The sequence below is a fragment of the Centruroides sculpturatus genome, unplaced genomic scaffold (genome assembly GCF_000671375.1).
Source record: "Centruroides sculpturatus isolate CEXI.00-Female unplaced genomic scaffold, Cexi_2.0 scaffold99, whole genome shotgun sequence".
NCBI classification, from domain to species: domain Eukaryota; kingdom Metazoa; phylum Arthropoda; class Arachnida; order Scorpiones; family Buthidae; genus Centruroides; species Centruroides sculpturatus.
In genome coordinates, this window is record NW_019384321.1 from 592,448 (window position 1) to 616,959 (window position 24,512).

At 30.1% G+C, this 24,512-nt stretch overlaps 1 protein-coding gene across 1 annotated transcript in view; it reads left to right on the forward strand.

Moving 5' to 3' along the window:
* LOC111625522 (V-type proton ATPase 116 kDa subunit a-like) overlaps positions 1–15,293 on the forward strand; it is a 90,505-nt gene extending 75,212 nt beyond the window's left edge. Inside the window, exons 12-19 of the mRNA XM_023368686.1 lie at positions 1,046–1,182; positions 1,274–1,352; positions 6,248–6,366; positions 9,301–9,523; positions 10,818–10,925; positions 12,772–13,012; positions 13,087–13,258; positions 15,028–15,293. Coding sequence (XP_023224454.1) covers positions 1,046–1,182; positions 1,274–1,352; positions 6,248–6,366; positions 9,301–9,523; positions 10,818–10,925; positions 12,772–13,012; positions 13,087–13,258; positions 15,028–15,124 — 1,176 coding nt within the window. The 3' untranslated portion in view covers positions 15,125–15,293. The remainder of the gene's footprint in view (positions 1–1,045; positions 1,183–1,273; positions 1,353–6,247; positions 6,367–9,300; positions 9,524–10,817; positions 10,926–12,771; positions 13,013–13,086; positions 13,259–15,027) is intronic.
* Positions 15,294–24,512: the final 9,219 nt, after the last annotated feature.

Sequence of the window (24,512 nt, forward strand, 5' to 3'; positions counted from 1 at the left end):
TAGTTACTGTATTTCTGTGAATAACTAAAACAATACTTAATGAGGTTCAATCAAAAAGAAGCTAATTTGATATAAAAAGATATTAATGCTTAACTAATTTAAATCCAACTGCCATTCTCTTAAAAGTAGTCCTCCCCTGCATTTATACAGTGATTCAAACACTTTTTCCAATTTTCAAATACTCCTTGGAAGTCATTGTTTTGAAAATTTCAAAGTACCTGTTGTGATTAGGACTGGATCTCCTTGACCATAACAACAATGCTGCCTATTCAATTTCAATTTCATTTTGGAGAACAAAAAGAAGTCACAAGGGGTGATATGAGTAAACTATAATGAGTAAAGATAGTAGGGAAGACTGTCTGTCATAAAAAAAATAGTTTTTATGTTTAGAAAAATGCTCTTGTTTCAAAGGTTATATGTGCAGAGGAGTTATGATGGATCCAGTTCAGTTATACTGTAGTTCTGGTCAATTTCTGACAAATATCTTCTGCGTTTGATTCAAAATATTGCAGCAAAAGTCTGAAATTTACTATTTGACCAAGAGTAATTAGCATAATGGGATTGTGAACCACAATCCCATTATGATAAAGGGGAAAAAGATCAACATTTTCTTTGTCACACTTTTGTCTTGTTTTCTTAGGTCTGAGAACAAGATCTCATCCATGGCTTAGTTGGCATAGGGCTGAAAGCAAAAAATGTAGACCTTTTGCAAGAGCAAAAGGTCTACATGGCCTTTGTCAGTTATTTGCCCATGGTCAGTGATTGACCCATTAGTTTTTGAAATACTTTGTGGGGTGAGACTTGTTACCACCCTGTACTTATTTTCACTATTTTAATAAAGCATTTTAAATGAAAAGCTTTCTTATGCTTCAAGATATTTGGTTTTAAAATTGTAAATCACTACTATTAAATTTTAACTTGATACTTCTTAAAATACACTGAGCTCAGTACATTTTCCAAATTAGTGATTTATTGATGAAATTTTATTCATTAGATCATATGAATTATCATATGTGTATTAATATTATTTGTTTTAATTTTTTAGATATGGACTACATTTTTTAATGGAAGATACATCATTTTACTCATGGGTGGTTTTTCTATTTATACTGGATTAATATATAATGATGCCTTTTCAAAATCATTAAATATTTTTGGATCTTCCTGGCTTGCACCTAAAATGTAAAATAACTTAGCAATTGTTTTAATTTTATTATATTTTAAACTTTATTTATTTAAAATTGAAAGACTATTATAAACTTTACTTTTTCAGATCAAATGAATTTTATCCACCAAAAGAGGTTTTAAATCCAAAAGAGTTTGATGTTCCATATCCATTTGGAATAGATCCTGTAAGTTTCTTAATATTACATCTAAGATTTTTATTTAAAACTGATGTCAAAGTAAATTTTTTTTCATAAATTATCATAGTTACTCATATAATCCATTTTTGGAAAAAAATTGTGATTTGAGTGCATAGTTTGAGTGCATAGTTTATTTGAAACATTCAGTGATGCAACCCACAAATTTACTAATTCCAGTTACTAANTTTTTTTTTTAATTAATGCAATTTGCCAAATTTTCTTGAAGATCAAATATGTCTAGGTTTTAACTGGACATACAATGTAAAAATCAGACAGGTGGCAACACCAGGAATCATATTGGTGGGGATAGATAGCTTAGTTGATCATGGGAGGGGTACAAATATATGGTGGCTACAGTTTGTTTTATTGTGAGATAGTTGTAACCTGGAGTATGCCTGTATTACTAAAAATTTTCAGAAAATGATACAAAATTTGTGAAACAGTTTTATTCATCTCATTAAACTAGAGTAAATTTGTGTTGTTGTTTTATTAAAATGCAATATTTAAAACTTGCTGAAAACATAAGTTGCTGATTCATCTCATGTAATGATAAATTTGAATATAAAAAATTACACCTCAATTTAATATTTCCAGCAAAGAAATTCAATCTTCTAACATTTTTGGGCCTCGTCACAAACTGTAAAATGGAAGAACTGTTGTATAAATAGAATGCCGTCACATTCTAAGTTTAAAAGTTTTAAATACACTCGATTACAGGTTGTGACGTATCCTTATATGGCATACAGTTTGAGTCTAGATAGTATTTCCATGCATTTGGTACAAAAATGGCATTCGTGTTGATGCAGGCTCCACTCTTGTCCACCCTGTAAATCTCTACAGCTTCTAATGTTTTGCTGGTTGAAGTAACTTGGTCCCAACAGGGGAAATCCCCGGATCTAAGTCTTTTGCTTGCTTTGCTAGTGATAACAATAATTGATTGTTACAAGCAATATTATTAAATGTTTTGTTATGACCAATTTCATGAAATTGTTAAAAATTTTATAATTGTGAATTAACAACATATTCAAAAGATTTTATAAAAATATATTTTTGTGTTCATTTAACCATTCCTTAGCAACAACTATGCATTTATGTTGTTTAAAAATTCAATGTAAAATTGGTCTGAAACTGAGTAATAGCTCAAGAATGTGCTTTTCAATATTGTGAAATCATTTGTCATTACTCTTTTAAGACATTCTGTTTAATTTGATATATATGAATACTATCTTATAAATGTGGAACTTGTATCCAAAGTCTAGCATTACTTTTAGTATTACAAAGTCTTTTTCTTTTAGAAACACCTGTGTATGTATGGTAGGTCAGTGAAAAAATTGTTTACTTAAATGAAAAATGTTCATTTTTCTTTCAGCATTTGAATTTATAGCACATTAATTACTTCAAGAATAAGCAAAGTACAAATAAATGAGAAATATATGCCAGAAACAATGGAATTAATGGAATTAAGTAGGAATGTTATATTGGGTTCCTTTTGAGCTTATTTAGTTTTTTGAATATATGTAGGGACTCCACAATTACATGTTTGGGACAACAGTTCATATCTTAAAAGGCAATCCATTTAATCATCTAACAGTGAGCTTCCTGAATATTGGATCACTCTTATTAAATTGTTTAAGTAAATTGGATTTGTTTATGATTTAACATTAATATAAAATTTTATAACATATATTTTTATGATAATTTTATGTTCCTTTAATTAATTTAAATTCTTGAATTCTTATTCTAAATGTGTTTAAAAAATGTAACTTATTTTGTATTTATGTTCTGATCTTAATCCATTTTTGTTCAGTTTAGAACAATAACATTCAAAATTATTTACATCATTAGCTTAAAGTACTCTTAATTATATTTATACTGTTTGATTGTTTGAATATGTTTTATAGTTTTTAATACTATAAGATAGCTAAGTACTTATTAATTAAATAGCTTTTGGTATATAATTATGGTATTTTTTAGTAATATTTGTAAATATTTATCTTTTAAAATAATTTTGATATATTATTTTTAAAAGATAAACATTTACGAATACATGCATACCTCATGTTACGTACATAATGCATACCATCAAATAGTGGTTGTATTGTGAATTGTCATTTCCCATATATTTACATACATTTTATTTTAATTAATTCATACATGTATGTTAAATTTAATAATAATAATAATCTTTATTAGCATAAAGGGAAGTGTCCCTGTTGCAGGGGGCCATACAATGGGATATTATAAATTTTTAGTAATATTTACATAATATACAGGATATCAGTATCAAACAATTTGATAGTTATAATAATATTATTTACATTAACAGTCAGATGTACAATGTTGGTAATATTTAATATACTGGCTCAGATTTACAACATTTTTGTGATTTCAATGAAAAAGTTATACAGACTGTAGAGATCTTTTTTATTCAGTTCAGACTGTTTAAAATATTTCTATAATCTTGAGATGAGTCGTTTTGNATCAGTTTTCTTATATAGGCTCTACATATCAGTTTGTAGTTATTTATAAGTAATTTAATTATTAGTATTAATAAAGTAGTGAGTAAGTAATTAGTAGTAGTCTAGTAGTTAGTTATTATTATCACAGTCATGAATAATGTACATTCATATCATCATATATCTAAGATACTGATACTCATTAATTTAATTAACTAACTAGGTAGTTTCAGTTTTCCTACTAATTTTCACAATAAAATTGCCTACCTAGCCCACTAACCACTTATGGAATAAAAGTTAAAAACTCTTACTTAATAGAATTAGAGTAGAAGTTAGAAAATATTAGTCTTGTCTTGAATAAAGTATTTTAAAGGATTAAATAAAATTAAATCAATCACTTCTGTTTTTTTTTTTTACTTTTCTAAAAGTAGGATCTCAAGAAACAAATGGTATTGATGGTGTTGTCTCCCAACCTACTTCTTAATGAACTGCATATATATCCCACCCTATATAAGGCCTTTTCTGTCTCTACGCTAGTTGGTTTCAGTGTCATCAAATAATGATAAATCAAAGATAAGTTTTCACCTCTGACTCCCTCACTTTCATAAACAGCCATTTCCTTTTNGGACAAATGTTGTTTGGAGTTTTATTGAGTCTTTGGAATCATCGGTAATGCTATATTAACTTTTATAAATATTGAAAAACTTATTCATTATTCAGTTACTAGTTTTATTCAAATAATATCTATAGATACTATTTCAAATTGCATATTTTCTCTGTTAGTTAATATTCGAGGGCAATTATTTTTTTATTTGCACATATAGTATAACTATTTTATGTCTATTATTAATAAAGTATTTATTTATGAAAATTAGATTTTTAAAACAAATTATACTTTGAAGATTTCAAATTTGAAGAAAATTTCAAAGTATAATTTGTTTGTATACCAGAAATATTTGTAAATAATTGTTTGTATACCTTTTATATACCAGAAATAAGAAAATGTTGATAATTAAAAATTACACTTAACTATATATTATACATTTCATGCATTTCATTTTCTAATAAAGTTTGTTTATTAAATAAATATGTTACTTATCTGTTATAGTTTACAATATTTTTTAATTTTACATTATTTTTCTAAGTTTTTGTCAGGCTATTATTTGGGGACAGTTATTATTTCATGTTTTAAGGACAAGATCTGGTTACTGTTTGAGGGTGGCTAATACTCAAATAAATCCAGTATGCTGTAATTAGGGATTGCAATCCAGCAGTGTTTTTAATCCAGCTGGATTTTTGCTGGACCAACATCATTCCAGCTGGATCCAGCGCGGATCCAGCTGGAATGATGCGCGGATGTTTTTTGGTGCAATAAAGTGTTATCTATCTATTCATCCAAAATTTATGGTTTTTTTAAAAGAAATAAAACATTTTTTTTTAAATACTTAAGAAACTTTTATTTAAACTGGTCACTATAAATCAGTAAAACTTCTTACACATTTAAGTAGTAAACTTTGGTTCGGTTTAACACTTGAGATAGAGATTATTAACTTTCAATGTTTAGTTAGATTATAATTATAATGTAATCTTTAAGTTAAATAATAACAAAGATAATTCTACTAATTAATTTATATTAATATATTATATTATAATAATGTAAGGATGGATAATCANTAGTTATGCTTTATTAACCTTGATTTATATTTTACATTATATTTCAAATATTAACTTATTTCATACTGATAAAGTAATAAAGCATTGTTCAGTCAGCATACAAATGTACTATAGTATATCATTGAGTAATTCATCCCAGTTTAGAGTAAAATTAATTGTACTTATTCAATAATTTTGATAGTGCTTATTGAAGATATTTTCTTTCATGTCAGTTTTTATTCTTTAAGATATATTCTAATGCCATCTATTGTCAGTAGCATGTTTGAGTTCAGTTGTATTTGAGCCATGTTGAATTAACAATATTATTATCAGCTATGTTGTGTATTTATGTTTTTCATCCATTTACATGAGACAAAACATAATAGTTATTTCTCTGGAAAAAAAATTGAAAAAACATTTTATATCAGATTATATTTGCAGCTCCAAAGAAGAAAAGATTTGTTTTGAATTAATACATATAAACTTTCACTCATTCTATTTTGGTTTGCAACTTCATGAAAAATATTTAGATTAAAAGCAAACATTTACAAAATTGTCATATTGTTGCTATGTATTTTATTCATATTTTGTGTAATTTTTTTAATTGAATATGTAATTAGTTTATATTTAGATTTTGAAGATCAGTAGACTTTTGTTTAAATTATAATAAAATTCTTAAAATTACTCTGTAGATCTTTTTAGTTATTTATTTCAATTTATAATGATAGCAATATTAATTTTTGTATAACATTGTAATCTTAATTTTATTTTCAGGTATGGCAAATTGCAGAAAATAAAATTATTTTCATGAATTCTTATAAGATGAAAGTTTCAGTTATATTGGGAGTAGGACAAATGTTGTTTGGAGTTTTATTGAGTCTTTGGAATCATCGGTAATGCTATATTAACTTTTATAAATATTGAAAAACTTATTCATTATTCAGTTACTAGTTTTATTCAAATAATATCTATAGATACTATTTCAAATTGCATATTTTCTCTGTTAGTTAATATTCGAGGGCAATTATTTTTTTATTTGCACATATAGTATAACTATTTTATGTCTATTATTAATAAAGTATTTATTTATGAAAATTAGATTTTTAAAACAAATTATACTTTGAAGATTTCAAATTTGAAGAAAATTTCAAAGTATAATTTGTTTGTATACCAGAAATATTTGTAAATAATTGTTTGTATACCTTTTATATACCAGAAATAAGAAAATGTTGATAATTAAAAATTACACTTAACTATATATTATACATTTCATGCATTTCATTTTCTAATAAAGTTTGTTTATTAAATAAATATGTTACTTATCTGTTATAGTTTACAATATTTTTTAATTTTACATTATTTTTCTAAGTTTTTGTCAGGCTATTATTTGGGGACAGTTATTATTTCATGTTTTAAGGACAAGATCTGGTTACTGTTTGAGGGTGGCTAATACTCAAATAAATCCAGTATGCTGTAATTAGGGATTGCAATCCAGCAGTGTTTTTAATCCAGCTGGATTTTTGCTGGACCAACATCATTCCAGCTGGATCCAGCGCGGATCCAGCTGGAATGATGCGCGGATGTTTTTTGGTGCAATAAAGTGTTATCTATCTATTCATCCAAAATTTATGGTTTTTTTAAAAGAAATAAAACATTTTTTTTTAAATACTTAAGAAACTTTTATTTAAACTGGTCACTATAAATCAGTAAAACTTCTTACACATTTAAGTAGTAAACTTTGGTTCGGTTTAACACTTGAGATAGAGATTATTAACTTTCAATGTTTAGTTAGATTATAATTATAATGTAATCTTTAAGTTAAATAATAACAAAGATAATTCTACTAATTAATTTATATTAATATATTATATTATAATAATGTAAGGACAGATAATCAGTGGCTAAGTGGCTATCAGTCTTACCAGTTTTCTTATATAGGCTCTACATATCAGTCTGTAGTTATTTATAAGTAATTTAATTATTAGTGTTAGTAAAGTAGTGAGTAAGTAATTAGTAGTAGTCTAGTAGTTAGTTATTATTATCACAATCATGAATCATATACATTCATATCATCATATATCTAAGATACTGATACTCATTAATTTAATTAACTATTTAACTAACTAGGTAGTCTCAGTTTCTCACTAATTTTAACAATAAAATTGCCTAGCCTAGCCCACTAACCACTTATAGAATAAAAGTTAAAAACTCTTACTTAATAGAATTAGAGTAGAAGTTATAAAATATTAGTCTTGTCTTGAATAAAGTATTTTAAAGGATTAAATAAAATTAAATCAATCACTTCTGTTATTTTTTTGACTTTTCTAAAAGTAGGATCTCAAGAAACAAATGGTATTGATGGTGTTGTCTCCCAACCTACTTCTTAATGAACTGCATATATATCCCACCCTATATAAGGCCTTTTCTGTCTCTACGCTAGTTGGTTTCAGTGTCATCAAATAATGATAAATCAAAGATAAGTTTTCACCTCTGACTCCCTCACTTTCATAAACAGCCATTTCCTTTTTTAATAACTTATCACAATCCTTTTCAGTACTAGTTTCTTTCCGTTTCATAAAGTTTTCTTTTTCACGCTTTAGTTGGATCTCCAATTCTTGTTCCAATGTGAAATTCAGGGAATTCGGGTTATCTGGATCATCGTTTTCCAACTCTGTAATATCCTCTGTCATTGCTGCTGGTTCCACTACATATGCATTTACACAATTCAGCATATTTTTCATCTCCTGGCGCATTACATTTTTTTCTGCATGTGAAAGATAAAGCTTTCTAACTTTTTGGTCATACTTCTTCGGGTTCTGTATGTAAATAAGCATCCCTGTGACCTCGGTAAGACGCTGTTCTCTGATTCTTTTGTGGCGTGCCTCGGAAAGGTTGGCACTCAAGATTGTGTCCTGGCTTTTTAGTTTGTCTAAGACAAATTTCAGGGTTGTGTCAGCAGTTATCAAACTCGACTCTTCTGCAGAGAGCTTCTACGGCCAGTTTAAACTGCAATCGTTCCGTCACGTGATTCATTGACGTCACAACAAACTGTAAATTAGAATTATGCACCAGGACTAAGATAAGAGTTACTTATTTTATTTAGCGCAAAGACACTTTATTTAGCGAGAGCAGAAAGTCAGCTGGCAATTAGATCAGCAGAGGTAAAAGGGCGGGCGGTGCGGTGTAGAGAGGGGGTGTAGCACGTGTCGCACTGAACGGCAATGTAGCTCTCACCACCAAGCGATAGCGCACATAGCAAAGCGGCAAGGTTGACAACGTAGACTTTTGCGCCATTACTTAGAAAGTTAATTGAGTATTTGCGGATCCACAGCGCTGGATCCAGCACCTGGTGCTGGATCCAACAGGCCGAAAAATGTGCTGGATCCAGCTGGATTGCTGGATGAGGGATCCAGCAATTGCAATCTCTAGCTGTAATGTATATGAAATTAATGCTCAATAAGATACTGTGCTTGTTACTACATTATTACACATTGCAAGAAATTCTTAATTCTTAAACATTTATTTATTATGGATGCCAAGATACCATTTGAAATTCTAATTAAATAAATAAAAAGTTAACAATTTTTATTTTATAAAGCTAAAATTTGATTCTTTGCTTAGTTCTGTGAATAGAACTATAAGATTAACCAGTTGCTTGAGAAAAAGATTTTCAAAATAATTTAGACTTATATATAATTTATAACATAAAGTGAAAAAGTAATTTAATTGATTAATTTTTTTCTTTGTGAATATTTTTCTATATTAAATTCTATCAATATGAATCTTAACTTTTCAATTATTCTAATAAAATTTTTTATTAATTTCAGATATTTCAATCATAAGTTGAATATCATCTGTGAATTCATTCCTCAAATTATATTCTTGGTTTCCATTTTTGGTTATCTTGTGATAATGATATTTTCAAAATGGTCCAATTGGACTTCTGAAGATTCTGGCTGTGCCCCAAGTTTGTTGATAATGTTAATAAATATGTTTTTATTTAAATATCCTGATGAACCTTGTTATCTGAGGCCGATGTATGCTGGTCAGGTAAGTTTTTAAATTTATTTTAAATAATCAACCATTTAAATTTTCAGTTATGTAGAATTTTGTACATTATAAATACTCATTAATTAAATAAGGAAATTCATAATAAAAAGTACTTTTTCATGAATTATAATGCTTGACAATATAAAATTGTTTCATAAATTCTAAAAAGTAACTATTTTTTAAGTTTTTCCTCGTAAATCATTTTTGTAAGCATGGTAAAACATCAACATTTATTTTGTTAAGCATATTTTTAAAGTGACTCTTTCCATAATTACGGATTGCCTTTACAGGTTTTATATTCTTACTGAATTTCAATTTTTTTTCTTTTATTTGATTTTTAAACTAAAAGTCACAATTACAAATATTTCTTTATATTATTGTTATTTTTTAAAAGAAATTTTTTTTATTTTATTTATAATTATATATTACTTAACTGAATGCTTAATATTGAAATTTCATTTTAAACAGTTTATAAGGAGTTTTATTTATGAATTTAATGAATATTTTTCATCTTTAATTTTATTCTTATATTTCTAATAGGGTCCATTAACCCTTAGTATTATTACTGTATATGTTATTATTTGTTATTTGTTAAAGAAAACAAATGAAGTAAAATGGTTAAAAAAAAACAAGTTTTATTTGGTATTCATTTACATTTTTGACAGTATGCTGTTTAGGTAGTTCTGCTTCACTTACTTTATGATTAACAGCTCATTGTTCATGTAATCTAAATAAAATGAAAGTACAGAAAAATAAAATGTCTGAGATGATCCTTTCTAAACTGCACACCAGTTAATGCCATGTTTTTAATAGCCATTTTAGAAATGCAGCATATATAATGGTGCAGCTTATGTGAAGATTTTTATTTTATTCTAGTAATTTATTGCAGGGTTTACACAATAGTATACAACTTACTGTTGTGGATTATATGCAGGAAATTTTAGTATATTCACTTCTATTCAGTTTACATTCTTTTTCTTTTTAATATAATAATTCTCAACATAAATGTATTACAAACTGCTACTGTAGACTATATTTATAAAATTATAGACTTAACAGATATTAATATTAATTTGCAATAAATTTAAGACTGACAAAATGTAAGATGATAATTTTGAACTTTCTTAAGCAGATTATAATATTTTATCATATAAAATATTATTGCTTTAGTAGTGTTTATTATGATTAATTTAATGATTTAATAATAAAAGTTAGATTTATAAATATTGATATTTTTATAATTTTAAATTTATAGTTTATATTTGTAAAAGTATTGATATATTTTATTTTGTAGCCATTTATTCAAGGAATTCTTGTTGTGCTTGCTCTTCTTTGTGTGCCTTGGATGCTGTTTGCAAAACCGTATTTGTTGCATCGTCAGTGGCTTAATAGACCTAGTTTGGTGAGCAGAATATTTTATATTTTATCATATTTAACACAATAAAATATTTTTTCTATATTTATTATTGAATTTTTCTTATCTTATATGGTGAATTTTATCTTTATATACTGTAGTACATTATTTTGAATTTAAGCTGCATTCCCACATTACAGAGAGATTTCCAGGAAAAAATTCAATAATTAGAAATATAGTTTAAATTTATTAGAGTATAAAGAGTACTGCTTTTGTACTGCTATTAAAAAAATAAGCAACAAACATATTATCGTGAATGAAACAAACCTATATTATTGGTTTGAATGAAAGTTACAGAATAATTTTATATGGATAAAGTATACCACATATGAAAGAATAAATTGATTACAAGGAAAAGTATGAGTTATGACTTTTACTGTTTGATAACCAAATATATCATTGAAATGTGACTTTTGTCTAACTTAGTAGCATGTATGATGAATTCAATCTGCAGTACAAGCTTGATAACAGTAATTCATGTTATTAATGACATTGTTGATCAAGTTTTGTGATAGTAATCTCTATCCTTAGAGAAGATCCTGGTTGGAACTTCAAAAGAATACAGGGGATAATATGACTTGCAATCTATCATCCCTAACATGTCCCCTATATGCTGTATTAAATTCAGGTCTAGTGATCTTGGAGGCCATTGCATATGAAAAATTGTTTCACTCTACAAGTATCTTTCAACAGATTGCACTCTGTGAGATTAAGCATTATCATTAATATTGCATCTGGATTCATTGCAGTGGTGTATGGATAAACGCATGGGTGTAAAATTTTGTGTTGATACTTGTCAATGAACCACCTGGAAAAATGTGAAGCTCAGTGCAGCTGTTTATTGCTGTTCCTGCCCATGCCATGAATCCACTACCTCTGTAATGGTATTTTTCAAGGGTATTTGCCAATGATACCACATCCCTAGTCTCAGGTTCCCTTCTTATTATTAATAAAGTTTGGCAAGAATCACTGGAGATTGAATCATAACTTATCATGGTGAAGAATACTTGATTCTACTACTGTAGGCTCTACTTTTGATGTTTCTGGACTCAATCAAGGGGAGATACATGAGACCTCAAGAGAGGACTGAACAATTGCTCTCCTTACACATGGTCCACCCTTCTGCAGTCTGTAGAGACAGTTATCTGCCTATGATATCATAGAAGAGTGCTCCAAAGCTAGCTGTTCTGCTGTAAATAACCTATGACATCTTGCCAATGAAACAGAAATTGATCATCTACCACTAATTTATTCCATGGCATTTGTTAACATGATTATGAAAAAATTCATATTTGGAAATTTGATTAATAAAAGTCATGAAAGATTCATTTTATTATTATTAATACAGAAAATTTTTAATAAATATTCATATATCATAAAGGCTTTCATATCATTTTGAAACAGGCTTCATAAGCTGCCTGTTTCAATTCTTATGCTGAGTAAGAATACTCTGCATCAAGAGTTTCCTTACAAGTATACTGGAGACTGGGTTTGGTGTTCATAACAAATACAATAAGATTAATGAATTTTGAGTTCATTATTTTTATTATATTTTGTTGTTTTGAATTTAATTAATTAAATGAACTTTATAATGCTTTAGCAGTATTAGAGCCTGATGATGGTTACTAAAGTAGCTAAAAATGTTTGTTTATTAAAAATTTGTTTATTTAATAAGTTAAGGAGTTAAATTTTAAATTTATCTGTAAGTTTAAATTAAATAAGAAATATTTATTAATTTAATAGTAAATATTACATTATTATATTATACAATAGTAAGTTTAATATTATCTCTATTGTTATCTGATATTATAAAGTAATAATTTTTGTTATTTAGATGAATGTTAACAAGAATCAATTGGAAGGAAATGCGGAGGATGATGGTGAAGTTGTTTATCATGATGCAGGACCTAAATCACCACCTAGTAGTCAAAGTCATGAACAAGATAAATCTGATCATTTTGATTTTGGTGATGTATTTATTCATCAAGCAATTCATACTATTGAATATTGTCTTGGGTCTATTTCTCATACAGCATCATATTTGAGATTATGGGCCCTTAGTCTTGCACATGCTCGTAAGTGACACTTATAAAATAGTAATTAATTTAATAAATCTTCAATAAAATGTTTTATTAACAAAATATTTTAGAACTTTCTGAAGTTTTATGGACAATGGTAATGCGCATTGGACTTAGAGTTGGTGGATGGGGAGGAGGTATTGTGTTATATTTTATTTTTGCTGGATGGGCAGTCCTTACAATTGGTGTTCTCCTGATAATGGAAGGATTGTCTGCATTTTTACATGCACTTCGTTTACATTGGTACGTTATTTTTTCATATATTATGATTTGTAAAAAATTCTGTATGGTAGTCTAATGATAAGCTAGAACTGAAATGTTGATATATGTTTTTGCCATAACCTATGTATAAGGCCACACCATGCTTATTCAGATACTAACAATAATACTTTTCAATATATGATACAGTATATATATGTAATTATTAATACAGTCGCCCCCTATAACACTGTTGATTATTCCGTTTTATATGAATTCCATGTTGTACAAGTCATGTAGATTTTACAAATATGTGAGCCATTCACAGCCCAGCCCAAGGCAAGTTCCAATGCGGCCCAATAAACGTGTAAACAAAACCGATAATTTTATTTTATTTATTTATTTCAACTGCATAAATTCAAAAAAATAAGTTTCACAAATATGTATAAAGGGTTACACCTTTATACATATTTTATTTTTGAGTGGAAAGGAAATATTTTCAAATACTTGGAAATGTGTGAATGAGGAAAGAATACTAAATAAAGCTAAAGTTGAGACTCAAAGAATTATAGACCCAAATTCGGGGAAGGAGAGTAAGGCCAAAAGATAAAAAGTAGTGAGAAAGGTTAAATAGACCTTCTGTTATGCAAATATGGACCCTTAATTTTGAAACCTTCCTCACTTCTTTATCTTTTGTCCTTTCTCTCCTTTCTCCGCATTTGGGTCTATAATCCTTTGAGTCCAACTCCGGCTTTATTTAGTATTCCTTCCAACGTTGCATGATTTGGCTACTTTGCACCAAAGTTGGCTACCCTTTTTTTAGTTTGGTGTAAAAAATATAATTTGACGCATTGGCTACTTTTTGGACTACATCTTACTTATAAATATATTAGTCCAATAAAAATGCACTTTAAAATGGTGTTTTGTCATTTTTTATTAATTAGAGACTCAAATAAAACAAATATTTGTGTTTTTCAAATAAATTTTTGTCTCTTTTATAATAAATGAATTTATCTATTTCTAAGTAAAAATTAGAACTGTCTATAGAAGTAATTTTTTAAAATATCCTTTTTAGTGATAAAGATTTAATACTTATTACTATAATCTAGACATGTTAATCCTCAAATATACATTTAAGGATTGGGCCACAAGTATACATAATATACTTGTGGCCCAAAACTTCATGACATCTTCCAATGTGGCCCAGAGAAACAAAAAGGCTGGACACCCCTGTTGTAGAACATTAGAGGGTAGGATGGTAATTGAAAATTACAAAAGTTGCGTTGTGTAATTCATAGATTCATGAATGTTTCGTTCCTGAAATATCAGGCCCCATTTCTCATCTGGCTACCCCTGCCTAACCGAATCCACAATGGGTACGGAAAAAAGGCCGAAAAGAGTCAAAAGTTAAAAAAATACCATCGTGATCAACGTAATATACAAAACACTTCGCTACATTGCTTCGAAGTTACACATTCTAGAGAAGTATTCTTACTTAAATTTATTGAGATACAACTAGCAACAGAAACATATAGAAATGAAAACATCCAGTAGGTTAAAACTGCACTGCAGTCGTTAGATAGTAGCACTTAACTGTGCAATTACAAAATTTTCACACTACTAAAGCTTTTCCTGATCCAACAAAAATTGGCTCGCTACCCTGTTTGGAAAACGCTATCTTACTCAGTTATTAATTGATATTTTCGTTGATTTTTGTTACAGTTAAAAAAAATCGGTCACAAACTTTTTCGATATTGATCGCGAATTAATATGCTGTATACTCTATGTTAACTTGTTAAATTTATTTATTTTAGGGTGGAATTCCAAAGTAAATTCTACGGAGGTACCGGTTATATCTTCGTTCCGTTTTCGTTCGACACCATTTTGGAACAGGCCAGTATGGAAGATTGAGGATTCGGACAGACGCCAAGGACGTGCCATATTTAAAAATGGTTTCAGTAACTCCGCTTTCGTAGTGTCGTTGTCCGACATAACGTGATTTACGTAGTTCGTTCGGCGAAGTCGTAACTTAATTTATTGTAAAAGTCGTTGTGTATATAAAAATAAATTATTTATGTCCTCATCGAATCTGACTTTTTTCTGATCAACGTTTTTCCGGATACCGAAATTTCGAAGCAAGGAATTTCGTAAGTAAATGGAAATCTTCGTTCCAATTTTTTCGTCTAGATAATTGTCTAATTTTCGTACTGTCATTTATGCTTTTGATTTTTTTGGCAAAAAGTTCTTTCTCCTTTTTTTTCGAAATTCTGAACAAAAGATTATTTAACCTCGAGATATTCCAGCTTTCGTTCAAAAACGAGATTCCTTCGAGATATTGCTTTTGCTTTTCTAGATGTTAGACGAATATACTGTAGTTGTTGGCAGAAAACAAAAACCGGATCGATCCTCCGCTTCCAGTTGGAACGAAATGGAGACAATCGTCTTATACTGTTACAAAATAAGGCGCCAAGTGATGAGAATATTATGAAACAGTTCCTGGAAAAGTTGTGAACTTTTATGAAATTGGAATTTTAGGCAGTTGAAACTTCAATTTTTAAATCATCGGAATAAAATCCATTTGTTTACTTCATTACTTGTATAAGAATAGATAGCATCGATGGCGATTGGTTAACACGCTAGTGCTTTTCATTGCCAATACATCAACGCTTCAATCGCGATATTCGAATTCGAGCGATGAAATATCGTCCAATGCATAATTATTCCTAAAGGCGTTTTTACTGTATTTTATTAACGCCCGCTATCCTTTTTACGTTCGTCGAAGTTTGAAGCACTCGAGAATAAGTATACAAATAATGATTTTACTTATAGGAAACTAGCTATATCACTTACGGAAAGAGTATAGAGAAACGTTGCCAAAATTGGGTTAGCGTGAAAGTAGAAGCATTTCCATCTGGTAGGTGGATCTTAACTATTTTACACAGATACACGATGATTCCATGAATAGAAACCCGGTCGTGTGGTTTCCGAAGGACGAGACAAAAATGACGATCAAAATGAGAAGTTCAGACGGGATCTCTGTTCTCTATTTAATATTTCTTTACTTGGCTACCAACGGGCTTAAAACATTTACACGGGATAGTTTCTAGTAACTTCAAAATCCATATAAATATGCAATATAATATTTAAAATGTAATTTATTTATATTATACAAAAATTGAATTTTAACCTGTAAACAAGTTTAATTTATCAAAACATGAATACCTTTTTAGTGTTTAATTTATTGCAAACTGTTAACAGACTACAACAAAGTTGTTAAAATACATAAATTTAAGTGTACAAATTTAAAAGCGTTTATATGTATAATTAAATTTTTAAATTTACATTCCTAGGAGTTAGAAATATCTCAAATTCTGACATGCTTTGTGTGTATATTTCTATTCGGTGTGGGATGATTAAAAAGAAATTTGCAAGTAAGTAAAAAATTTAAAATATTGAAATCTAATTAAACATATAAATTCAAACATAAAAGTTAATGAGATAAGTAAAACTGTTATATATTTGGTCATTTGTTTAAGTTTAAAGATATATTTTTCAGTTTATGCATTTGTCAATTCCAGCATTATTAAATTACTCTTTTGTATATAACCTAAAAAGATATTGAAGAGATAAAGTTTCAGATAAATTTTATTGAATTGAATTACAATAATAACTACTACTATTATTTTTACCTTTCCGGTTGTTATATATAACAGGGAAAGTAAAGCGATCGTTAAAAATGACTCCCAAGATTTTTACATATTTGGACTGGGGAACTTGAAACGTCAAGAAATGAAAAAAGGGGGGGAGTTTTTTCCTGTATGTATGGATGTTAGTGTGTGGGGGAGGCATGATTTTGTTCACTCACTTTGAAATTTGATAACTCTTACCTTTTATCGAAAATTTCTGAAATTTTGTAGGGAGTTTTGTGTATTAGAGTACTGATGCTAATAAATTTTGGTTGTTAAAAGTCGAGGGAGTGGGGACGGACTTAATGACGATTTCTATTATTAGCATTGACAATTTTTTATGAAACTCATCGCTACGCTCAAAAGTAAGTTTTTTTTTTCTTTTTTTTTGCCATTTTATAATCATAACATGAGATTTCATCAAATAAAAGTTTTTATAACAGATGGGCCGCGCACAATTTTTAACTTTTGCTGGGAAAATTATGAAACAGTCGTAACTAGAATTTGTTTTTTTCTTTTATAAAAGTGGTTTTATATGTATGTAACATAATTTCTTATACAATGGAAATGGTGTACTTTTATACTAATGGATTTCGCGTAATGATAAGAAATGATTTACGTATTCTGAATTATGAACAAATTGAATTTTCTCTAAAATTATAGCAGCTTTCTTTCAGTTGCTTCCTTGTTTCCCTATTGGTCTCTCACCTGTCTCTAGATGTAAATGGAGATCTGTTTAGGTTGCGCGAAAGGTTTTCCCACGCCTCTCTTAGACTCTGATCGCGTTTAATCGATGACTATGACACCTACGTCCATTCTATATTTTTGTTTCGTTTTACTAAATTGCTTCTTACCCTTTTAAATTTTCTTTATCTAAAATTTTGTTTTTCCCGCTATTCTTTATGAGCGACGATGTCAAAGTCTGGTGTCGCCGACTCGACACTTATATAACTTAACAAATTTTATATTTTTCTTTTTTTAATGTTTGAACTATTTTCCGGTGCCTCACAATAAATTCTAAGGCAATTGATTTAATTATTACAAAATTATCTAACTTGAATTCTTTTTGAAATTATAAAAATAATTAAAAGTTTGATCACTTTATAATTTTAAACTTAAATGAAATATTTTATACATTTTAAACAGGCTATAATTTTAATGAATATCCATTTTGAATTTTATTGATGTTTCTATAAGTTTTACAAAGTATTTGTTCATATTTTTATTTAGTATATCTTATACGTTCTGAACCTAAATCCCATAGATCGTGTGGGATACTCTACGGCAGGGGTCACCAAAATTTTTTCACAGCGGGCCGCATAACTAAGAGAATGACGAGCGCAAGCCGTGTAAGCATTTTGTTCAATACAGTCCACTGAATACACAAAAAAACCAACATAAAGTATTTATTTATCAATTCACAAACACGATTGCTGCAGCAAGCTCGTAATCGCTTTTGTTAGAAACTTCATTGTAAGTACAGTAGACCCCCCTATGAAACGGGTTCATATAATATATATAACGGCGAAAAAACTTAAAATACATAATGATTTCTTTCTAATTAAATTACTTTTTTTAATTTAATTAGAAATTTAATTTAATTAAATTAATTTACTTTTACTTCTAATTAATTTCTTTTCCATTAAAAGCATATTAAAAGTTAATATGCTTTTAATGGAAAAGAAATCTGTATGTATATTTATTTATTTTTCAAAAATGGTTATTGTAAAATATTACTAAAATGTTATAATTTTATAATTAATAGTGTAACAAGCAGTACATTTTTATGATGTAACAAGATACAAGTTCTTAAAGTAATTTAATTAGAAAGAAATCATTATGTATTTTAATTTGTTTAGTTTTTTATTAAAAAAAAATTGTTTAAACATTTGTAAAAAGTCACTATACGTTATAATTTGTATGTTATAAGGTAGCAAACAGACCTTTTTAGAATACAAGATACAAATCCTTTGAATAATTGTATAAGCTGGTAAAAATATTGTAAACGGGAATAAAAGTACCGTATAAGTGTGAAAAAAAATTAGAAACTCATGGAAACTCTTAAAGGGTATTATAAAATGTGGTTTTATTTTTGTTGTAACATCATCTACCCGAATTGTTTTTTATCAATTTTTATAATTTAATTTATTTTGTAGCACTGAGGAGGAGCTAGTAAATTAACCTAGCTCGAAATGCATCTGTAAAAAGCAATAAAAGGAGTTTATAACCTGAATTGGCTGAGGTAGTCTACCGAAAAGATTTTTTCGGATTGAAGAGACATTCACTAAATCAACATTAAAAACAGCTAAACCATCAGAAAATTCAGAATAAATACATTTAAATTGCATTTTTTAAAGTTATTTTTTCTTATTATCAATGGTACTGTACATACTGTACATTCCAGTATGCATCAATCTCAGCTATGACCGATGCATCGGTAAACGGTTTAATCATGGGTTTAACAAGCTTTTACTGGAACGTATGGCAACCTAATAAGATTGCGGAAGCAAACAGCACTATATTGGCACTCAGTGCCGGCCCGAGGCAAGTTTTAGGATGGAGCGCGATCCCATTATGGCGCCCCCTTGGTTGCCCTTAATTTATACCCTTTTATTTTCTCTACCACTGAGGCGCACCCTAGGACTTAGCGCCTGGAGCGGCTGCTCCGTTCGCCCTATGGTAGGGCCGGCTCTGTTGGCACTTGCAGACTTCTTTTGTCAAAATAACTTTGGATTAATACAGATGAATAGTACAAATGATGATGATGATGAAATATTTTCATTCGCTGCTACTGTTGCGATGATAAAGCCTAAAAAAACTTCTCTCTATACAAAAACGATAACGTTTCGTACTTTATTTTCAAGCGGCCTTACTACTACTTACTACTAGCGACACAACCTGTACTGTATGTTTTGACGGCCAGATGTCCGAGCGGTCAAGGTGCAGCTTACCGCTCTAGGGGACCCGGGATCGAGAAATCCCGAGGAATTTTTCGGGTGTGGACCGTCCGGATATGTTGGGCCCGTCCCTCATCACCCGGCCGCCCCATTGTGGGCCTGACCGAACCCATAATGGGCTTGATAAAAGAGGCCCACTGGTCGGAGAGTTAAAAAAAGCGTATATGTTTCAATTAGATATATTTATTTGACGATAATTTAAAGAATTTTTTAATTTTTTACTTAATTAAAACGTATGGGATTACATGCTAACCGCCCCTTACCACCCGGTCGGCCCATTGTCGGCTTGGCCGAACCCATACTGGGCCTTCTATAAGAGGCCCTCTTAGTGCCCGTAGGGCGGAAAGAGTAAAAAAAAAACATGCTAACCGCCTTATTCAATCATTATGATTATTTTATAATGTCACTAAGTATAACCATGGGAGCGGTCATATTGATTCATCGGAGTTTACCATATCCAGACAAGATGAGTGTGATGCGCATCGACTACTGCACCGATACAGTACTCAATGTTATTACCACTCCAAAACTCGGCAAATTCAACTTGCCTCCATTGTATAATTGTTAATGTCTTCCAAACTCTTCGTCGAAATTATAATTCCATTGGCTAATATATTAAATTATGTCCATTCTACATGAATCAATACTAACGTTGTCGAAATTAAAGATTTAAAATACTTCCGCTTTATTTTTCAGTATTCAATAAAGCGAATAAGACACTTTCGAATGATAGGCTACTCCTTATTTGTCTGAAACAAGTACAGTAGAGCGTCGTTTATCCGAATCAATTGGGACTGAGGTTGTTCGGATAGTTTTTCGGATAACCGATTATGTACGAAAAAATATACTGTATTAACCTATCCCGTGTTGAAATTTTTCTCCGTTGCGTGTCGCTTCGCGTTGAATTTTCGTCGATGTTAAGCCTAACGTATACTTTTAAAAATAATAATCGTGGCTATTGTATCGTTAAAAATTATTTCTTTATTTCTTACAAACAAAATAAATATATTGAAAAATATAAAAACCAAAAAATACTGTATATACTTTAGAAGATGATCTAGTATCAAAAGCGTTCGATTCGGCACCACACGTGCGACTAAATATCCAGATGGCACAACGCGCTGATTGGTCAGCTGAATGACGTCAACCCACCGAAGTATAGATTATATTTTGTGGTCGTCAGAACGTATCATGACGAAATAAATCATTATTTTTTAGTTGTCGTAATATAGAATGAGTATAAAGTGAAAATACAACTGACTACTGTATTTATTTTTTTGAACATTTAACTTCATACTTGATCTTTATGCACTTCTGAACCAAATCATACACAATAGATCATTTTAATAGTGTGATTATTGTTTTAAATTTACATGCACAGATAGTAAATAACAGAAAATTTATACTTTTGTGGCCAACCTGGCAACACTTACCGCGCCCTTAGTTTTCGCCGTACGTTTCTATATTCAACAGTTGACTCAACGGTGAGAGAACAACGTTTCTAAATGGACCGTTGAGTTCTCCGTTGAGACTAGTGACGTCAGCGCTGTTTCACCGTTGAGCTCAACGGTTTCAACGACCTGAAAGACCGTTGAGTAGTCAACAAACTAACATGGCGGCTTCCACGAAAAAGTAAATTTCGCTTATAGAAACTATCCATTCGCTGCTGTGGATGCTGTAATAGCGGACAGATTAATGAGCAATCTGTATATGATAAAACACGTGATTGCACGATTATGTTGGATAATTTGGTCAATATTGAAATATTAAGATTTTTTCATTTGTCCAAAATTGATTACGACCGATATTTGGCCCGCTAAGTCTTCCTAATGATATAAATATTCAAGAAATTAATTAAAATTATTAATTAAAAAAAGACCCAGTATACAAAAAAATGATACAGATACGGGTTCATTTGAATAAAAGGATTTATTCGAATAATGGTTAAGCGAGTTACTTTAATTATTTAGCAAAACAGTCACAATCGCCACCTTCTCGTTACTTAAGTCAGCCATCTTGAAAAGCGACCTCTCAACGAAAGCGTTTCTTTTTTCTGAAAAACGTGACGTCAGATCGTTCAACGGAGGGACTCAACGGAAAATTCACTGTTGAGTCAACCGTTGAATATAGAAACGTATGGTCGGTCTTTGTCTCTCGGACAGTTTGTCTGACCACGTGTACGGTACTGCCGGCACTCTGTACAGTATTCGAGCGCTTAATAAATTTGTTTTATTAATTGGAATCTGCAATTATTTGATCAAGACCCCAAACTTTGTTACAAATATTATTCATAAAAAGTTCGAGAAAGGATGAAATTAAGACAAGTCGGAATATTTTTTGAATTTGTCATATGTAATATAGTTAGATGAAACAAATAAATTGTTAACTAATCTGTATTTTTACTTAGCATAAAGAAATTGTAATATATATAACATTAAATACAAGTTTCTGTAAGGTTAGAAATACTGTATTGTCTAATAATGTTAAAAAAAACTTAATTTGCAATTTACATTTGTTGTTTTTGATTATTTTATTGTTATAGTAAATGTACAAAAAAGCTTACAAAAATACAAAACAGATAAAAGTTACTTCTTGATGTTTAAAAATGTCTCAGCATTAAAATCTTTGATATCACGTAATTTAATGTTAAAATTATTGCAAAATTTTCAATTATTGTCAATACACACAAGAGCTAGTGAAATTATAAATAAGTGCCTTTTATCAAGTTTTAGATGAAATATCTATAACAATTATATAATGTCTGCCCGCTCTCACAACAACAACAACACGAAGTTTAGGCTAATCGATCAACATTACCGATTTTAGTAGGTTGACATTATTTAGCGTGTTGTACAATCTGGATATTTAGTGGCACGTGGCGCGACACACAATCCTCAGAAAAACACCACACAAAAGTACCAGTGCTGCCAGTTAAAAAACACACACCATCAAAAAAAAATATTACAGTAGTCCAAGATATAGCCAAAGATTGCAGCGCCACAGCACTAGCGAAAATTTAAATTTGCCGACTTGAATGCTTTCGGATAAACGACGCTCTACTGTATTTTAAATAGCCTACACCGGGATTGACAACCTTTTTATTACTAAGGGAGCAATAAAAAAATTTTTTTTGTTTGACAAAACAACAAAACAAGAAATATTAGTTTCGAGGAAGTGGGGGGGGAGAGTGAGATTTCACGATATATGGCTCTAGTCACCTATCGTGACAATATAGTCACAATATTCATTATTCAAACTGATACTAAATTGATACGACTGTGCTGTGTATCTGTGTGTCAATTACTACACTAATTTTTCTTCTAGGGAGGGGCAGCTGCCCTCCCTGCCCCTCTCTGCCCCTCTCTGGGTACGCCTTTGCACTTAGGAGTGAACGGATCAACCATTCGGGAAAGCATTTCTCGGTAGCTTATTTAACCGTTCGGTTAAGGAGTTAAGCGTTTTTCGAGTTTTTGGACAACATCAAAAGATTTAATTAATTCGACGATTCTATGTGATAACACCAAAGAAATATCGTATGGATAGTTTATTATGGGACACCAATTAACCAATCCACAAAATCTTGATTTTTAGCCGAACCTCCATAACCCGAAACTTTTAAATCGAAGTCCGAAATTTTTTTCTTGACCGATTCTACTTTAACCAGGTTCAACTGTATATTAAAGAAACGCAACGACCAATTTGTTACGAAAATTTTTCGCAAATAGTCTTAGTTTACATGGTTTCGGTTAAGGTTATCGGCGGATCTGTGGAGATGCCCGTTTGCTCGATTTTTCATGTACAGTCTAAACACATCCATGCACGGAACTGGCTAGTGTCGTCTAAAAAACGAACGTATCGGTGCGCGGCAGTTGTAAACGGTAAGTAGCGAGAAAACCTGCAAGTGCGATGCTTAGCCACTGCTCTCGAAAGCAAACATCAGAAAGCGGTAGTTGACATTTTGAACAAGTCCGGATCCGTACGTTGCCGACAATATTCTCATTCCAAAGACAATTTCTTTTATCTTCCCCTAGGGCAAATTCTCTGGGATTACTTAGCATGCCCCGCATGGTTAAGAGAACTTTTTGACTGTCAATATGCTTTTTATAAGAGAACAAACATACCAATAATAACTTATTTTCATGTGTAAACTCTTTTATCGTTTGTGTTTGCTTTTACATTGGCAGCTAGCGGTTAGCCGTTTTAAGTCAATGTCATGCTTGTGGGAACTCGATCGCTTGCTCGTGTGGAGGTTTGCCGCAGCAAAAAAGTGTGCACGCCTGACGTCATTCGAAGCATTTAACGTGACCAGATTGTATCGAAAGCTTGCGGTCCTCAGTCAGCATACATGTATTGTGTACAATACAGGGGCCCACAAAATATGAATTATTATCATAAATTTTTATGCTTTTTCATTATACAATAGACCACCGTGTAATACGGGTTCATATAGTTCGGATTCCTATATAACGGCGAAAAAATTGCGACAGTATTCGTACAAACACGCTAAAAAAACTAGTATAATTCGGTAAAACGTCATCGCCGACTCGTGTCGCGACAGAATTGGTCGAATCTAGCCCAATAGCGGATATTGCACAAACCGTTGAGTTTAAACGAGCAGCGGACCTATTAAAAACCATTCATTATTTAACGTCTATA